This window comes from Scylla paramamosain, chromosome 15 (assembly GCF_035594125.1).
Source record: "Scylla paramamosain isolate STU-SP2022 chromosome 15, ASM3559412v1, whole genome shotgun sequence".
NCBI classification, from domain to species: domain Eukaryota; kingdom Metazoa; phylum Arthropoda; class Malacostraca; order Decapoda; family Portunidae; genus Scylla; species Scylla paramamosain.
This window is the reverse complement of record NC_087165.1, coordinates 10,460,895-10,478,511: the sequence shown is the minus strand read 5'-3', so window position 1 is coordinate 10,478,511 and position 17,617 is coordinate 10,460,895. Positions and strand designations below refer to the sequence as shown.

The window sequence follows — 17,617 nt, the reverse complement described above, 5'->3', positions numbered from 1 at the left end:
AAAGAAGACAGGTCAAGGGTACAATAATATTAAGAAGGTGCCGTTCAACCGCTGCTCCATATAAAAAAAAAAAAGTTAAAAAAAAGTTAAAAAAAAAAACTGGCCAGTTTAGTTCCGGCTGCGTCTTGATAATCCCCTCTTGACATAGTTCAGGTTTTAGGAAGAAGAAAAAGAAGAAGGAGGAGGAGGAGGAGGAGAAGAAGAAGAAGAAAAAGAAGAAGAAGAAGAAGAAGAAGAAGAAGAAGAAGAAGAAGAAGAAGAAGAAGAAGAAGAAGAAGAAGAAGAAGAAAAGATCAGACATAGATTTCCAAAGTTTACAGGGGAAAGAAATGAAAGATAGAATATCCTGATTAACTTCTGCATTAGTGAACTGGGCAGAATAAGGGTGAGAATACGTAGGAAGTGTTGGTGGAGAAGAGAAAAAAGAATAAGAAAGAAAAAAGAAACGAGCAGAAAGTTTCAGAGTTTACAAGAGAAAGAAACGAGAGTAGAGATCCTGATGAACTTCTGCATCAGTGAGGTGGACAGAATGAAAGGGTTAGAATACGTAGGAGGTACTGATGAGGAAGAGGAGAAAGAAGAAGAAGAAGAAAAAAAAAAGAGAAACAGGCAGAAAAATTCCAGCGTCTATAAGAGAAAGAAACGAAAGAGTAAAGATACTGATTAACCTTTGCATTAGTGAGATGGACAGAATACAGATGAGGATACATACGTAGAAGGTTTTCGTGGCGAGGTTAACTGCAAGACAGATGAACAATAGATAACCTGAGCAGAGGTGATTTGATCTATAGAAAGGCTCACTGTTAGATTGACAGGTATGCAATTGGCAACAATGAATGCATCTACTACTTTACAATAGATGTCTGTATGGATCAGTAGGGAAGATGGTTGGGTACATCTGAGTACACTGTGAATGGAAACGTTACGATGTAAAGAACCTGTATTCTTACGTGCATTTAACTTTTATTAAACAGCAGTTGTTTTGACTTGAAATTATTCCTTTGTCTTTTTCTATTGCCCTTGGTCAGTCTCCTTTACATGAAGAAGACTGAAGAAAAAAAAAAAAATCATTAACAAGAAAAAAAAAAAGAAAGAAAGAAGATTCAACTTTATTAATGTAATGAAGAAAAATCATAAAATTTAGGAAGAAAAAGAAACAAGAAAGAAAGACAGAAAAGAAGAAGAATCCTGCCTCAGGAATTAAATTGAGTGAATAAAAGGAGGAAATCGTAAATAAGAAAGAAGGAAATAAGAATAATCCGGGGTAATACATAAATCAGTAGCAAGTAAAATCTTGCAGCCTCACGCATTTGTATGACCTCGATGTAGATGGAAATTCAGACTTTGTACTACGGAAAACGTGCACATTATCCCTTACAAGTTTATTTTTATTGTTCTGTCTTTGTAACCTTTTTTTTTTCTTGTTATTGTTTTGCGTGCCGAAAAGAAATTACATCCATATTTATTCTTCACAATGTTTCTTTTTTTTCTTTTGTCTTTGTAACTTTTTTCTTACGTGTTTGTACCGAAAAAAAAGTCACACTTTAATTGATCCTTTACAATGTTTCCTTTTCTTTTATTTTGTCTTCGTAACTTTTTTTTTTTTTTTGTGCATGTGTCCCGAAAAAGAATTACCTTTACCTTTACTGAACTGCCAGTCATGCAGGTAACGCTGGCGACCATGGAGCGCCGCCCATTCCTTTCCCTTCACCAGCCTTACGAGGTCCGTCTCTCAGAAAGTAAACCACCAATGAATTTTATACTCTGTCTATACGTCTTGCTGTTACTCTGTCGACTCTTCCCAGTAATCAGTCACTCTTGTTGTTATTCTTTCATCACGTCTTGTTACTCTTTCTTGTCTCGCTGTTACTCTTCTTGTTACTCTTTCGTCTTGTTGATGTTACTCTTTCAATTCTTCTCAGCAAGCAGTTACTCTTGCTGTCACTCTTTCGTCATGTCTTGTTACTCTTTCACGTCTTGCTGTTACTCTTTCGTCACGCCTTGCTGTTACTCTTTCACGTCTTGCTGTTACGTCACGTCTTGCTGTTACACTTTCGATTCTCCTTAGCAAGCATTCACTCTCTCGAGGCCTTAACCTCTGATGACATGCCCCACAAACCTCGGCTGTCTCCTGATACACTCCACAACGCTTCTCTCCATTCCTTGTCCTCAATACCTTTCCACTCGTAAGATGGGAAAAAAAAAAAAAAACTTGACATTCCAGTACAGAGAAGGATAAGAAACAAGAACTGGATCTCAGAAATAAAGGATTCCCCTAATTATTATTTTTTCCCCCTGAGGACGACATCAGCTGGACGGGGAGACCCAGGTGTCGCAAAGTCAGACTGGTTCGGTTTCACACACGAAGTAATAGATATAACCTTTACTGAGTGTGAAGCTTTTAGATCGTATTCTCAAACGTTTCGGTGCCTTATCTCTTCTTTTCACATGGTCTGGTTGAAGTTGTTTAGGTTTTCAAGACTGTTTTCATGATTTTACTGATAGTTCTAGACTCTTAACATGCTCTAGTTGAAATTATTTAGGTTTTCAAGATTGTTTTCATGATTCTTCTGATAGTTCTAGATCTTTTAAGATGCTCTACTTGAAGTTATTTAGGTTTTCAAGTGTTTTCATGATGTTAGTGATACTTCTAGACTTTTAACATGCTCTAGTGGAAATTATTAAAGGTTTTCAAGTGTTTTTTTCATGATTTTATTTATAGTTTAACAAAGATTCTGCATTGTCAGTAGAAGCAATACGCATGAAAACCAAATTTTAGCCTTTGTGTGACGCTTGTAGATCGTATTCTGAAGCGTTTAAGCACCTTAATAACCTCTAGTGGAAAATAAAAAGGCTTTCAAGTGTTTTTTTTGTGATTCTAGTGATAGTTAAACAAAGATTCTGCGCCATCATTGGGAAAAACATTCATTAGAACCCGACTAATCATCTCTGTGGTCTTTGGGAACAGTCCCGACCTGAGAACAAAGCGTGTAAGAATAGGAACCCAAATTTGGTATGAACGTAAATATAGAAACTTTGCTTTAACCTCTGACGAACGTGCGCCGTGTGTGCGTGTGAGGGGGAGGAGGGGATGGAGGTGGTGGTGGTAGTGGTGGTGGTGGTGGTGGTGGTGGTGGTGGTGGTGGTGGGTTAATAATGTCCTGTCGGTGAGGATGAGAGAGAGAAAAAAAAAAAAAGAAAGACGTGTTAATTACTACCACCGCATTTTTGTAAAGGGGTAATCTTCCCCACTTCACCACCACCACCACCACCACCATCGTTATCATCACTACTATTACTGTCATTCTTATCATCACCACCATCACCATGACTGCCACATCACCAACATTACCATCATTATAAACATCATTACGTTACAATCATCATCATTTTAGCACCACCACCACCACCACCACCACCACCACCACCATTACCTCCTCCACAATACCCTTCCGTACATCAAACTCTGGAAATAAAGACTAGATATGGAAAAATTACTTAAAACCGTGAGCTATGTATTTCTTCCGCTGTGTTATTTGGGGCAGAGTGAGGGGAGCTGGATGCTTTATCTATGAGGTTTTGCTTTGTTATCATCAAAGAAACAAAGACAACAAAAGATAATACTTCCCTCTATTTGCTGAGAATTTATTTTTCGCACACTTTTATTATTTTTTTTTCATTGTTTTCCGTTTTTTTTTCTTTTCTTCTTCCCCTCAAAAAATATACTTACATAGGCATCCCTAATTTAATTGTTCTCTATTCCAGAAACACGAAATCTTAATCCCGTTACGTGTCTAGTCTCACAAGGTATTCATAGGTCTGTTAGCCTTGGCCACTCTGCCTTGGTCGGTCCCTCGTGACGTTTGCTCTTTGGACTCCATAGAATGTGGGTTGTAAGGCATCTGGTTTTCTTACGTTGGTATGGTGTTAGTGTCTCATCGTAACTAATGTGTTTATGGTTGGTGACACACTCTCTCTCTCTCTCTCTCTCTCTCTCTCTCTCTCTCTCTCTCTCTGATCGCGTCCTTAATCCCCCAGTACAACATTTACAAGGTGCTCGCATCGCAAGGCCAGAGGAATGGTCGACCTTGCGCACCGGGTGGGGTTTCTGACTTCAAGCCCCGCTGGCTGCGTCCCACGCCTCGCCCTGCCACTGTAATGGCTTCATTCGGTTCACTCATTCGCGAGGCTGTTGGCGGCGTGTTCAGCATGGAAATTAATGATATACTGGCTGAGCTACGAACACGGTACAAGTAGAAACGTTTTCCTTCCCGCGGCGAACACCAGGCGTGACTGGCGGCTACATGTTCACGGCTGAGTCACCTGCGGGCGTGGGCACCTCCGTCTGGGCTTAATAGCAGCTCTTCGTTCAGTAATTGGTTACTAATGAATGTTATGAGGCGAGGCATCCTAGAGTGACTACCGCGATGCGGGCGCCTCAACAAGCTCTGAGCAGCGCTGCTACACGTGTTGGCCTGAGGCTGGTGGAGGGCAACCTTACTCTTAGTGACCATTCAAGTTGAACATTAAAGGGCATAAATGCTATATATAACCTACATATGGCATATAGCATGCCTGCTTTATGAGGCTCACCTGGGAGAGTCAATAGAAGGTAGCATAACTTGGAAAACGAAATAGACTTTCTCAAATTTTTATAATAAAGCAATCTATATTTTGGCACAATAACACTTGCTTGCATCGCAAGAATCAGCGTTTCACAATCTTCGCGTTTACTGAAATTATGATCTGCGGTGGTTATCAAGTGTGAAGGTCACCAGGCGAAGGGCAGCAAAAACTGGTGTCTCGGCCACCTCAACGAGTCGTTATCGCGTGGGGGAACCCTACCAATGGCTGGGCTGGTGCGGCTGAGCCACACCCGAGCAGGAAGAGAACCGGCCACCAGTTTTCGTCCCCCTGTCGCCGAGGACGCTTTGTGTTTCGTGCTGTTGCTTACTGATGGACATTTTTGCGTCAAACATCAAGTAATACACCCATATAAGCTGTGACACGCGTGCAATGGTTTGATGAGAACATTGATGTGTCTCATACACCTCACCCCTCCAACCAACCTTTGAGAGGCGGTCTGGTTAGCCTTCACGCGGTCCTCGGTCTGCAGTGCTGTCCATCTACCAGGGTCTGGTTACACCTGTCTGAGGACTCCACTCGGTGCACAGCACGTGAGGGGCTTTCTATTACATTTTTACTCTTAAGACCATAGTCTCACCTGGCCGCTGCAGAAGGTCAAGTGGCCAGGACACGTGTGAAAATGTAATTATATATGTACATATCAAGCCGGCGTCTCCGGGAAGGGGAGAGTAGCCACACACACACACACACACACACACACACACACACACACACACACACACACACACACACACACACACACGCATACACACACACACACACACACACACACACACACACACACACACACACACACACACACACACACACACACACGCACACACACACACACACAATCGTCATCATCATCATCATCATCATCATCATTAAACACTCCCTAAGGCAACATTATACAAAAACCAACCTAACCCCTGACGGCCGTGGACGGGGGAAGGACAGATTCAGGACCCTACAGCAGAAATGATTTACCTGCTACACTATTCATTAAAAACTCAGATCTGGCAGGTACCTGAAGGGATGAAGGGAAGAAGGAGAACAGCAGCTGGTGAAATGCATCAAGCTTGGCCGTGTCCCGAACATAATGACGAAACACAAGTAGATGTTCAAGTGTTGGCCATGACAGCCCTGAGGGAGAGGCGGGTGTGGCAGGCAGCAGGTGGGCGGGGGCTTTTTTTTTTTTTGTCAGTTTTCCTAAGTATAGCCTTGATGGGGGACATGAGGGTCATCTGCTGGACTAACCGAGGACCAGCCGGTGATCAGACGGAGACAACTGAGGCGGCGGGACTGAGCGAGAACCACACATGGAAAACGAACACGCGCACGCGACCGCCGAGTGCTGGACTGCCCTCCTCCAACACCCTCAGCTGGGAGTAACTTTTTTGGGGGTTGCTTCTGTTGCTGCTACGGGATTGTCGGTGGTGATGCCGCCTTGCTAGACCGTGGTGGTGGAGAGCGAGACATGGGGCTGTTGTTGTTGTTGTTGTTGTTGTTGTTGTTGTTGTTGTTGTTGTTGTTGTTGTTGTTGTTGTTGTTATTATTATTCTTGTTGTTGTTGTTGTTGTTGTTGTTGTTGTTGTTGTTGTCCTTACTACTACTACTACTACTACTACTGTCGTTACGAAAAACGTACCCATCGTATTGCCAATAATTACATTAATATTAAACAGTGTAGGAGAGAGAGAGAGAGAGAGAGAGAGAGAGAGAGAGAGAGAGAGAGAGAGAGAGAGAGAGAGAGAGAGAGAGAGAGAGAGAGTCCTTATAATACACAGCAGCAACACATTACAGTCTTGTTACACACACACACACACACACACACACACACACACACACACACACACACACACACACAAAGGGTACGAACATCAAGTACAACATACTAATTAGGAGAAAAACACACACAAGAAATACTTACAAGAACTTGATGGCAATGGAACGTAATAATATTCAAACTTATCCAACTCCCTTTTGCGTGAGTGTGCGTGCGTGTACCTCTCTCTCTCTCTCTCTCTCTCTCTCTCTCTCTCTCTCTCTCTCTCTCTCTCTCTCTAGTAATTGAAACGGATGATAATGGGAAACAGAATGCGGGAAGGCTCGCGCGTGGCCCTGAATGGAGCAAAGGTGAAAGGTGAGGGGCGCAGTGCCGGGGAGGACGCGAACACGAGGGCAGTGGAAGCTAGGAGGCGTTACAAGAGCGGGGGAGGAGGAGGAGGAGGAGGAAGTACTAGTTGTTGTTGTTTAGAATTAGTATACACACTTGTTTCTTCCTTCGTTCATGCTTCCTCCTCTTCTTCCTTCCATATGTTTCATGTTGTTGTTCTTCCTCCTCCTCTTCTTCCTTCCTTATGCTTCATGTTGTTGTTCTTCCTCCGCCTCTTCCTCTTCCTTTTACTCCTTTTCTTTCTCCTCTGTTGTTGTTGTTGTTCTTGTTCTTGTTGTTCTTGCTCTTCTTGTTCTTCTCATTCTTGTTCTTCTTCTTACATCTACTCCTCTTCCACCACCACCACCACCACCTCCCCCGAACCATCCCAGCCTACACCAGCCTACCTCGCCTTACCGTATCGGGCGTGGCCTCGTCCTCTCTGCCAGTAAATTCACTATACCGAGAATAGTTTAAACAGAGGATCCCGGACTTTTAAACCCCAACAGCCAGAGAGAGAGAGAGAGAGAGAGAGAGAGAGGTTACATTAATGAGTTACCTCATTAATGAGAGGTAACTCATTAATGTGATCGTCTTTCCTCCTGTGTTTTATCTCTTCATCGAATACGCAATTGTTTTCCTTCTTTGGATCTTTGCTGTCTTTTCCTGCTTCAGTAATTTTGTTTCAAGGGAATTACTTTGGTATTTGTTTATTCTTGTCAGTTTTGTCGCTTTTGCCTTATGGAGTGGTAATAGATGGATATGCATTTCCTCTCCTTATTCATTTCTGTCGTTTTTGGTTGTTGTTCACCTTTTCTATATTGATTAAGATCTACAAACACCGTCCTTGCTTTTCTTTTTACCTGTCAGGAAATGCGTACAAACGTGTGCGTGCATTCATGGTCACTGCTCCAATACGAGTAACTTCTTCCATTCATTTTCATTGTCTTTAGTCCTTCTCTTCCTGCTACATGCTAAGAAGACGGTTAGCATATCAGAGGACTTAGAAGATTCAGAGGAATCACAAACGCTAAAGATGAGTTTTACGTGACTTTGATCACGTCTACACTCGAACTTATATGCAAAGACGCTTTACCTCAGTTCCCCGGGCTTAAAGATGGGCGTGGCGAGGGAGGAGATTGTTCAAACGCTGCATCAATATTTCATTCCCTGCTCGAGGTCTCGGCTCGGATGACTTGCCGAGGTCTAGGCTGAAGGCAACACAAGATGGTCCCAGATACGTCTGTCTGCTGGCGCTTTAGGAGACGTGGTGGTTATCGGTGAGGCACGCAGCCGTAACTCTGCTGCAGCGGTTTTTTTTGTGTGACCCACGTGCAGCCACGCCTCGCTTGCAACGTTACCGTAGTTTTCCGCAGCCCACTTGACTTCTCACATCCGGAATATGAATGAGGAGGAAGCGAAGGGAAAGACTGAGGGGAATTTGAAAGAGGAGTTGAAAGATTCAAAAGGGAGGACCACGATTAGGAAGCAGAGGACAGAAGCAGGAGCAGGAGCAGGAAGAGAAAAATGCCGAACAAACTCTTTCACAGAAAAAGACCACCGTTAAAACGTGCGTGTTCTCTTAAAGGAAAAACACGACCCGTTCGCTACAAAACCTGGAATGTGGCAGCAGCGTGCCCTTGGCGGCGGCATAACACGAGGCACGGCACTACCGGGTGTCTTGCCAGCCTGCAGGAAGACCGTCAGGCAGGCAGGTGGCATTTAGATTCATCTGCTGCTGAGGAATCAGTGCGTAGAAGAGCGGGAAAGGAAAAGAGAAGCAAGGTGTGAAACTACAAATGGTGGTGGTGGTGATGGTGGTGGTGATCGCTGGGGTGAAAAAGACCGACAGTCAGTCTAGTGGCACTTATGTTCATCTGCTGCCGGGGAATCCGTGCGTGGAGGGACGACACGTGTAGAGGCGCGGCAAGGTTTGTAGGTACAGTGGTGGTGGTGGTGGTGGTGGTGGAGGTGTGGTGATCGTTGGGGAAGGAAGGATCAGCGGGGGTTTGCGTCACGGTCATCTGAGCCACCGCTATCACCATCCCCAGACCTTAGCTTCCTCCTCTCCTTTCCTTCTTGTCTCCTTACCTTCGTCCTCTCCTTTTGTTGCTGTTTTTTTCTCTCTCCCTCTCGTTTCGTTTCATATCCTTTTCTCCCCTCTCATCTAGTCTCCTCTCCCCTCCTCTCCCTCTCCGCCATCACGTGATGCAAATGCTCGATGAAGCGTAAAGCAGCTCCGGTTATCAAGACTCAGGGTACGTTTTCTGTTGGCGGTGCTGTTGTGAGTTACGGGGCCACTTGTCTATTCTTATTTGTCGAATAAGAGAGTAAATCGAGAAAAAACAACTCAAAGGTTAAACGTGTGTATAGATAAAATGAGGAAAAATTTGCAAGTTTAAAATAATGATATAAAACTCCAGGGCTGTCGTGTACAGACTTATGCATGTTTAGTAAAACGTGGATTTCTCATGAGAGAGAGAGAGAGAGAGAGAGAGAGAGAGAGAGAGAGAGAGAGATGCATACGGTATAGAGCCGGATTTTGCAGGTTTAGAGAAGCGCTTACTCCATCGTATTTCGGATATGATTTGAAGATACAGGTGACGTGCGTGCATTGTTAAAAATAATTTGCAGTGAACGGAAGATCGTTTTGAGAATTCGCCACCGTTCTGTTAAGAATAATCTTGAATACGAGTATTCTGGAGGACAAAATAGAGTGACTCGATACTCGCCGTTACGAAGCATTGTTCAAAGTAGGAGTGACTGAAGCTGAAGAACTGGAGGGCGAGGGGCGGGGAATGGGAGCCGCTACTTCTGCTGCGTGTGCTGGGAGGCGCCGGGCAAGTTTTAAGATCCAGTCTTTACGGTCGTTCATGTCCAAGTAAAAGTGATGAGTTACAGGCATCCACACTTGTTTATGTCTCAATAACTTATGTTTGGGATAATAAGAGTGTTCGCTGTGGCGGTGTCTTATCGTTGCCTTCCTTTCCTTGCGTTGTGGCAGGGAAGTCTTGAGTTGTACATGAGGAGGATAAGTAAATAGATGTGACTTGTCGGTAGTGACTTGTGACGTGCTGGTGAGGGCGGTGAAGCATGAGCCAGGCACACCCACGCCTGATGCTTGGCGCTAACATACTCGTGCTTTGTGTTGCAGGACGCCAGGATGAGGTCACAGTGGAAGCTGCCAGCTGCAGCACTAGTGCCAATGTGGTAAGGACGTCATCGGTGACGGGGGAGTCCGCGCCCCGCGCAGTGATGGCCACCAGGCACATCCTCGTCTTCCTGGGCTTCCTCGGATTCACCATCATTTACATGCTGCAACTAAATTTGTTGGTAGCGCTGCCCATCATGGTGAACCACACAGCCATCATCGGCCACGACTACGCTCTCTCCCGGATGGGGATTCAGGTCGTGGTGAAGGACGATCAGATGATGCACTTTGGGAATAATCCCGAACTAGGGATGACCCCACGGGAAGATAACACCTCGTCTCGCACTGTCGTGGGCCACGGAGACGTGCCGAAGCTCTCCAGGCGGGGCAAAGTAATATCCCGGCATGGACCTGTCAGACTGGGCAGCGTCTTCGGTCACCAGATTGCCCCGGTCACCTCTAAGGAAGTTGTGCCCGGCAAGGTAGGGGCTGCCAACACAAAGCTAGACACTCGAGGGAGTCAGCACGTCAACGAACCTACCACCACTGCACCTTTCGACGAAGCGACCACAACTCTCGCGCCCGAGGAGATGACCACAGTGATTTACGATGGCGAGGAGCGGTACACAACGGTGGTGAGTGAGGACGGAGATCCAGACTCCTCCACTGAGACGTACACAGAAATGCCATCGGAAGAATTAACCACGATTACCCTTCTTGTTCCTGCCACAGAGGATTCAAGCAGCCAGAGTACCATTTCCACTGAAGCAGCCGCATCGGATTCCTTTGAAACCACAACGCCGATGACTATTGTTGTTGAGAAGGTCACGTCAGGACTACCAAAGAAAATCGTCACCACGACACCTACGTTGCCTCTCAATGAAATCACGGAAACCACAACAGAGATGGTCGCCACCACCACACCGGTGTCTCAGCCCGAGGAAACCACGATTGCTTCAGGCGATGACGAAGCGACGACAGTGCCGGTAACTTCAGAGCTCCCTGACGAGGCTCGCGAGGATATCGAGCCTGAGGTGACCACCACTCACACACCAACAGGAACAGAATCCAAGACGACCTCCACCACCCAAAGCTCTGCTGCCATCCCCACCTCCACTATGGTAAGCACTGAGCGTGTCACAAAGGACATAACGTTTACTGACGACACCATCATCCCCACGACTCTCACTAATGACGAAGACATGATGACCACCACGGAGACCAACGAAGACACGGTTACCACCACGGAGACCAACGAAGACACAATTACCACCACCGAGACCAACGAAGAAACGGTTACCACCACGGAGACCAACGAAGACACAATTACCACCACGGAGGCCCCAATAGTGCACGTCAGGAAGCGGTCAATCGAAGCTACGCCTCAGACAACCACTACGGACAACAGCACCTTCGAGCATGAACCTCAGAAGAACGGGACACTCAATAATGAGGATCCTGAGAAGCTCCTTGACGTGACTATTAAGCTTTTCGACGAGGAGCATGTCCAAGGAACCGAGTCTTATGTTGTGGAGTCTCCGTCCTATCAGGCCACGGAGTCTCCTCAGGAAACCTCGAGCAGTAAAACTGATGCTTATGAAGACAGTACAGAATCTCATGTACTGAGTGCCCAGTCCTTCAGTAAAGCAACCGAAATATACAGTCAAGGAACCGAATCTTACGACCTAGTAACTGAAACTAGTGATCAAACAACAGAGATTAACTTAGCAGGAACTGAGAGTTACGATCAGAACCAAGTGACTGAGGCTTATGTGGAGGATGCCACCACCATTAGCTATGACGAGACGACCGAGTCTGGCGTGGCCAATTCCACCCTTCCCTGGTACTTGGGCGATGAGTGGGATGTCGTCAATGTTACCAGCAACAATGATAATGACACATCTTCCTCTTCTTCCTCCTCTTCCTCCTCCTCCTCTTCTTCTTCTTCCTCATCCTCTTCTTCAAGTGAGAGTTCTGAAGGTGATGATGATGATAGTGATGAGGACGATGAAAGTAACGAAGGGCGGGAGTTCGATTCGCGGGAACTGGCAGAGCTGAAGCTGTACAACTCGACTCATTACCTGCACGGCGGCCGCTACACGCCCTCCGAGGACAGCGACGAGAGTGACAGTGATGAGTCCGGGGAAGACGACGATGATGATGACGATGACGATGATGATGACGATGACGATGATGATGACGATGATGACGACGATGATGATGACGAGGATGAAGATGATGAGGATGAGGATGAAGATGAAGATGAGGATGAGAATGAAAATGATGAGGACGATGAAGATGAAGAGAATGATGAAGATGAGAATGAAGAATCGATGGTAAGTAATTCAAAGAGAGAGAGAGAGAGAGAGAGAGAGAGAGAGAGAGAGAGAGAGAGAGAGAGAGAGAGAGAGAGAGAGAGAGAGAGAGAGAGCCATGATCACTGCACGGCTTTGTAAATGAGGCAGTGCGGTTACTCCTTCATTCACAAAGCCGTGTCGTGGTCATAGCAAGGAACAACTTTAAAATAGATGATACAGAAGTGATCATTTTTGCCTTAATCTAATTGTCATTTTACCCCATTAGGTGTATAATGAGAGAGAGAGAGAGAGAGAGAGAGAGAGAGAGAGAGAGAGAGAGAACACATCAACTCTACCTTCATCTTCTCCATCTATTAATCAGTTAATCTGTCACTCAGTCAGTTAATCTCCAACAGGAGGGTTACGGCGCCACGTACGGAGAGATCACACTGCCTGGCCAGAAGTTCCCGTCCACCGTATGCTTCGAGCCTCGCATGGTGGTGCGTCCTGAGCCCCCCAGGGTAAGTGGCGACGGTATCCCAACCCTCGTCCCTGCCATGCTTCTTGTGTATGCCATACAGTACCTGCCGTAGTGTTCTTGGTGGGATAGTTTGCCATCTTGCCGATAATGTGTTGTTTCACTCACAGGACGGGGAGTTCGTGTGGGAGGCTGAGTTGCAGGAGCGCCTTCGGTCAGCCTTCTCGTGGGGCTTCCTCCTGACGCAACTGGTGGCCGGCCGGCTCGCTGGCATCCTGGGCGGCAAGCTGCTCCTGTTGCTGGGTGTCGCCCTCGCCGCCGTGCTTACCTTGCTGATACCTGCCGCCGCTCTCGTCGGCCCCTACTGGCTGCTGGCCGCCCGCATCATGATCGGCGCCGCTCAGGTGAGTTTCGACACACGTGAACCTCACCTGACACTGGGAGTGCCTCGCCAGTCACCATCTGTCTTCACATTAATTTCTAGTTCTTTGTTTCACAAATGAGATCTCTCCGTACCACAGAAGTATCCTTCAGTCGATAGCTCCTCCCTTTGCCTCACTCCTACTCATGGCTGCCTCTCCCATTCCCTCCATTATCTTCTCACCATCCCATGTATCCGTGCTTCTTCTGTCTCCATACAACAAACAAATTCAGGATGTAATTCATGTCAATGTTAAATAAGGAAACTTAATTAGTTTTGCTTTCGGTGAATATTTCGTCATTATGACTCACCAGGAACCTGTGATTTAATACAGACTTATTTTATTTATTTATTTTCATTACCTATCTAATTTTGTTACAGGGCGTGTGCATGCCTGCCATGCAGGCTATTCTGGCTCAGTGGTCGCCACCGATGGACCGTACCATTATGGCTGCCTTCACCTACTCAGGTGAGTTTTCCTCCCCACATGAGGCAGCTGAAGCGAGGTGATGGCAGTCACTGTACTTGGAGCATTACCACCTGCCTCATATCTTTTGTATTGTTTCCATAGTTTGGTTTTCTGAAGCAAAACAGAAACTAATATAAGGATTTTATCACCATCACAAGAAATCTATTTTTCATCCCCCCTCTCCTTTCCTCACACGTCGGCAGGTTTGGCGGTGGGCGCGGTGATGGGCGGGCCAGTGTCGGAGTGGGTGGTGACAGTGATGGGGTGGCGCGGACTCTTCTACTGCCAGGGCGTGGTCGCGTTAGTGTGGTGCGTTGCGTGGCAATTGCTGACCACCGAGAACCCCATCCAGCACCCCAAGATAACCCAGCAGGAGCGCCACCTCATCACCACCTCCATCGGGGTGCAGCACGCGGGCCGCGGCCTCCCTGTGCCCTGGATGCACATCTTCAGGTAGGAGACGCAACACACTCGTCGCCTTGATTACATTTACCGTTGTGGGAAAGCTTCCCCAGGCACTGCTTTCTTATTTTCTTATGTACTTGTATTAAAATCCGACAGGAGAGGATTAAGAGTATAATCATATATCTGTTTATTATTCATTGTGCATACTATTCATATTTAAAAACTGAGTGAATTAAGGATAAACAAGACTGAGTGTGGATAAGTAGCACTCCCACACTAACAACTGCAGTAGCGACGAAAGGAGGGTGTGACTGATGTGTGGGTTTGTGTGTGTGTTCCGGCAGGTCTCGCCATGTGCTGGCCGTGGTGGTGGCTGAGGTGGGCTTCTCCTGGGCCTGGTTCACGCTGCTACACCACGCACGGGAGTACCTGGTGACCGTGCTGCATGTGCCCGACCACCAGGTGAGCACGCCCTCTCCCACAACTCCGCTAACCTTTCTGTTTTTGTTTTCTCACCCTTTTCATTGTTGTTGTTGTTGTTGTTGTTGTTGTTGTTGCTCAGAATTTTCAGCAAACAAACACAAGGTAACATAAGAATATCAGAAAATAAAAGAAGCTGCAAGAAGCCGTCAGGCCTACACGTGGCATTCCCTGTAAACGAGAGCAACACAGTGACAGGCGATAGCGGCGTGCAAAGATCAAGCAGAAGATCCATTCGCTACAACAGGGGGAAGGGCTAAACAGATGTTTTTTTTTTGGCATTCCAGGTGAGGGTGACGTGGGGCGCGGCGCTGATGGCCACCTGGGTCACTGCCATGGTCTACGCCACGATCGCTGACTGGGTCCGTCGCACCAACCGCCGCTCCACCGTGGCTGTGCGTCGCGTCGCCATCACCATCTGTGAGTCCCGGATGATAGCTTTCGTTTATCAGCTTGTAGTCTTATTTACCTGTACGGTGCATGAGTCACTTAAACAACAGACACTACGTCAAGAGCCTCTCCCCTTCAGCACTTGATAGATAAACAGACAACTACATGCATACATACATACATTCATACATACGTACATACATACATATATGCATACATACATACATACATACATACGTAAATTGATAGATAGATAAATAGATATGTAGGTAGGTAGGTACTTAGATACCTAGGTAAATAGATAGACAGATGGATGGAATTCCTCATAGAATTTAATATTTAATTGCATTACTATTGTGCATCATCATTGTTCTGAAGGTCAGGTTTAAGGTTTGTGTTGTGACGCCCTTCTCGCCACAGTTTCAGTGGTGACCGCGGTGTGCCTGGTGGGTGTGGCTCAGTCCCGCTGCTCCCCCGTGGCTGTGCTGGTGTGGTGCGCCATGGCCCTTGCCCTCGGGTTGTCCGCCGCCTTCTCATCCTACTTCGCCAACGTGCTGGAGCTGGCGCCCAACCACGCGGCGGCCGTGATGGGCGTAAGCGGCACGGCACGGGCGGTGGTGCAGGTGCTCTCCCCTCTCTATGTGGCGTACCTCACCAATGGACAGGTGAGTTGTCGCTTCGCCTTGCATTGAAGAGTAGACTGCTACCACTGAAATAAGAGGCCACTTGTTGAAGATTATTAAACATATTGTTATTCAAAACACAGTGATTGGATAAACGTTGTCATTTTCTCAATGGCGATGATGCTACGGTGGTATTTTACATTGTGATGTCAAGGAATGTTTATGTGTCTTTTCCTGCAGGCGACCCTGGAGCGGTGGCGAATGGTGTGGTACACTGGAGCCATCGTGCTCCTGCTTACCAACTGCCTCAACTTCCTAATGGTGTCATCCAAGGAGCAGGTGTGGAACAGGCCCGTCACCGTGCCCATCTACCCCAAGCGGGAGGCTAACATCCTGGCCCAACGAAGGACGCGCCCGCCACGGCCACACTACGTTGGCCCACCACGGGGCAACAAGAACCCCGCCTACGTCTTTACAGAACATTTGTAATACACTGAGGCTGGACGGAGCCTTCTGCACCTCAGTCATGTTCCTGGTGTTGTCCCGCCAGTGATGGCTTCCGTCAGCGGGCAGCATTCGTGTCATAAACTTGCTCATCTGTGCGCTGCTCGTGGCGCTAGAAATGCATCTCATTCACTTCACTTCAGAAGGAATCCATGTATATACGTTCTGTTATCTTGCACACGAAGAGGGCGCAGTGCATTCAAATAAAATATCTCAAACAAAGCAAAAAACATATATATATATATATATATATATATATATATATATATATATATATATATATATATATATATATATATATATATATATATATATATATATATATATATATATATATATATATATATATATTTCATTTGTTATGTCACAATGAAAGAACTGGATACTCATACTTCTAACTCATGCAGGAGGCTGCAGTAGTGAGGGCGTAATGAAGGTTGACGCTGACAGGAAAGTGGCACTTTGAAACAGAACTTGTGATGTGATTATATATATATATATATATATATATATATATATATATATATATATATATATATATATATATATATATATATATATATATATATATATATATATACTCGTATATACTCGTATATATATATATATATATATATATATATATATATATATATATATATATATATATATATATATATATATATATATATATATATATATATATATATATATATATATATATGAGAGAGAGAGAGAGAGAGAGAGAGAGAGAGTTTTCTCTCTCTACCCTTGTAAATGTGTTATTAATTTTCGTACATACTCATATATTGAAAAGAAATCACCCATGTGTAAGTTAATGTTTCACGTGTACATACAACTTTTGCTATAATGTATTTATATCGTAAGTTTCGCTGAATATCATGTGATATAATCTATATAAATATATTCCATGAATATCGTGCTTAACATAGACCGAACATTCATAACTGCTTCCTGTAAGCGGTGGGCGGGCGGGTTGCTGCCTCAGCTGCTGCCCCTCTGCTGCACCGCCCTCGAGGAACACTGTATGTGTGTGTGTGTGTGTGTGTGTGTGACAAACATGTTGCGGGTGTGCGGCATTCCCGGGCTTTGCAGCAGGAGTGTGCCTGTGAGGGCAGAGTGCAGTACTGCCCGGCAGAGACAGCTGGTTGCCGTTGGCTGTGGTGCCCAGGGGTGTCGTGACGCTCTTACCATTGTAAGTACCCCCAATAATGAAAAATAAATCTTAAAAAGATCCAGGAGTTTATGGTCTTAACCTTATTAATGAATTTATTCTATTTCATTTTTAATAATGTGCACCAGAAAGGATAACCTCACGGGTATCTTGCAAGGAAGCAGCTGAAATGCTGGGATGTTGCATATGATCCCAGACGACAGTATGGTGGCCGGTGCCCTCTTGTGTCTTCACTGGCCGTAACTGTCGTATATTGTTGAGATTTTCTTGTGTGGCATCAGAATGCCCTTGAACTCAACTTACCATATGCCTTTCCATATTTAGCTGTGATTTCCCAGGTGCCCCTTCAGTGACGGATATCACTGCTGGGACAGGAAAACATCTTGTCAAGGAGGCCAACCTGAATGTTCTCTGAGTATTAATTTTAGTTAATATGCAATC

At 45.6% G+C, this 17,617-nt stretch overlaps 1 protein-coding gene across 2 annotated transcripts in view; it reads left to right on the top strand.

The window, feature by feature from the left end:
• Positions 1 to 16,147, top strand: part of LOC135107415 (uncharacterized) — a 76,305-nt gene extending 60,158 nt beyond the window's left edge. Inside the window, exons 1-10 of one of the 2 annotated variants that reach the window (XM_064017254.1) lie at positions 4,790 to 5,177; positions 9,939 to 12,271; positions 12,649 to 12,753; positions 12,881 to 13,114; positions 13,513 to 13,600; positions 13,804 to 14,053; positions 14,350 to 14,467; positions 14,773 to 14,905; positions 15,296 to 15,540; positions 15,739 to 16,147. In XM_064017254.1, coding sequence (XP_063873324.1) covers positions 10,040 to 12,271; positions 12,649 to 12,753; positions 12,881 to 13,114; positions 13,513 to 13,600; positions 13,804 to 14,053; positions 14,350 to 14,467; positions 14,773 to 14,905; positions 15,296 to 15,540; positions 15,739 to 15,987 — 3,654 coding nt within the window. In that variant the 5' untranslated portion in view covers positions 4,790 to 5,177; positions 9,939 to 10,039 and the 3' untranslated portion in view covers positions 15,988 to 16,147. Of the gene's footprint in view, positions 1 to 4,789; positions 5,178 to 9,938; positions 12,272 to 12,648; positions 12,754 to 12,880; positions 13,115 to 13,512; positions 13,601 to 13,803; positions 14,054 to 14,349; positions 14,468 to 14,772; positions 14,906 to 15,295; positions 15,541 to 15,738 lie in introns of those variants that run through there. The other variant, XM_064017253.1, reaches the window with a different exon arrangement.
• Positions 16,148 to 17,617: the final 1,470 nt, after the last annotated feature.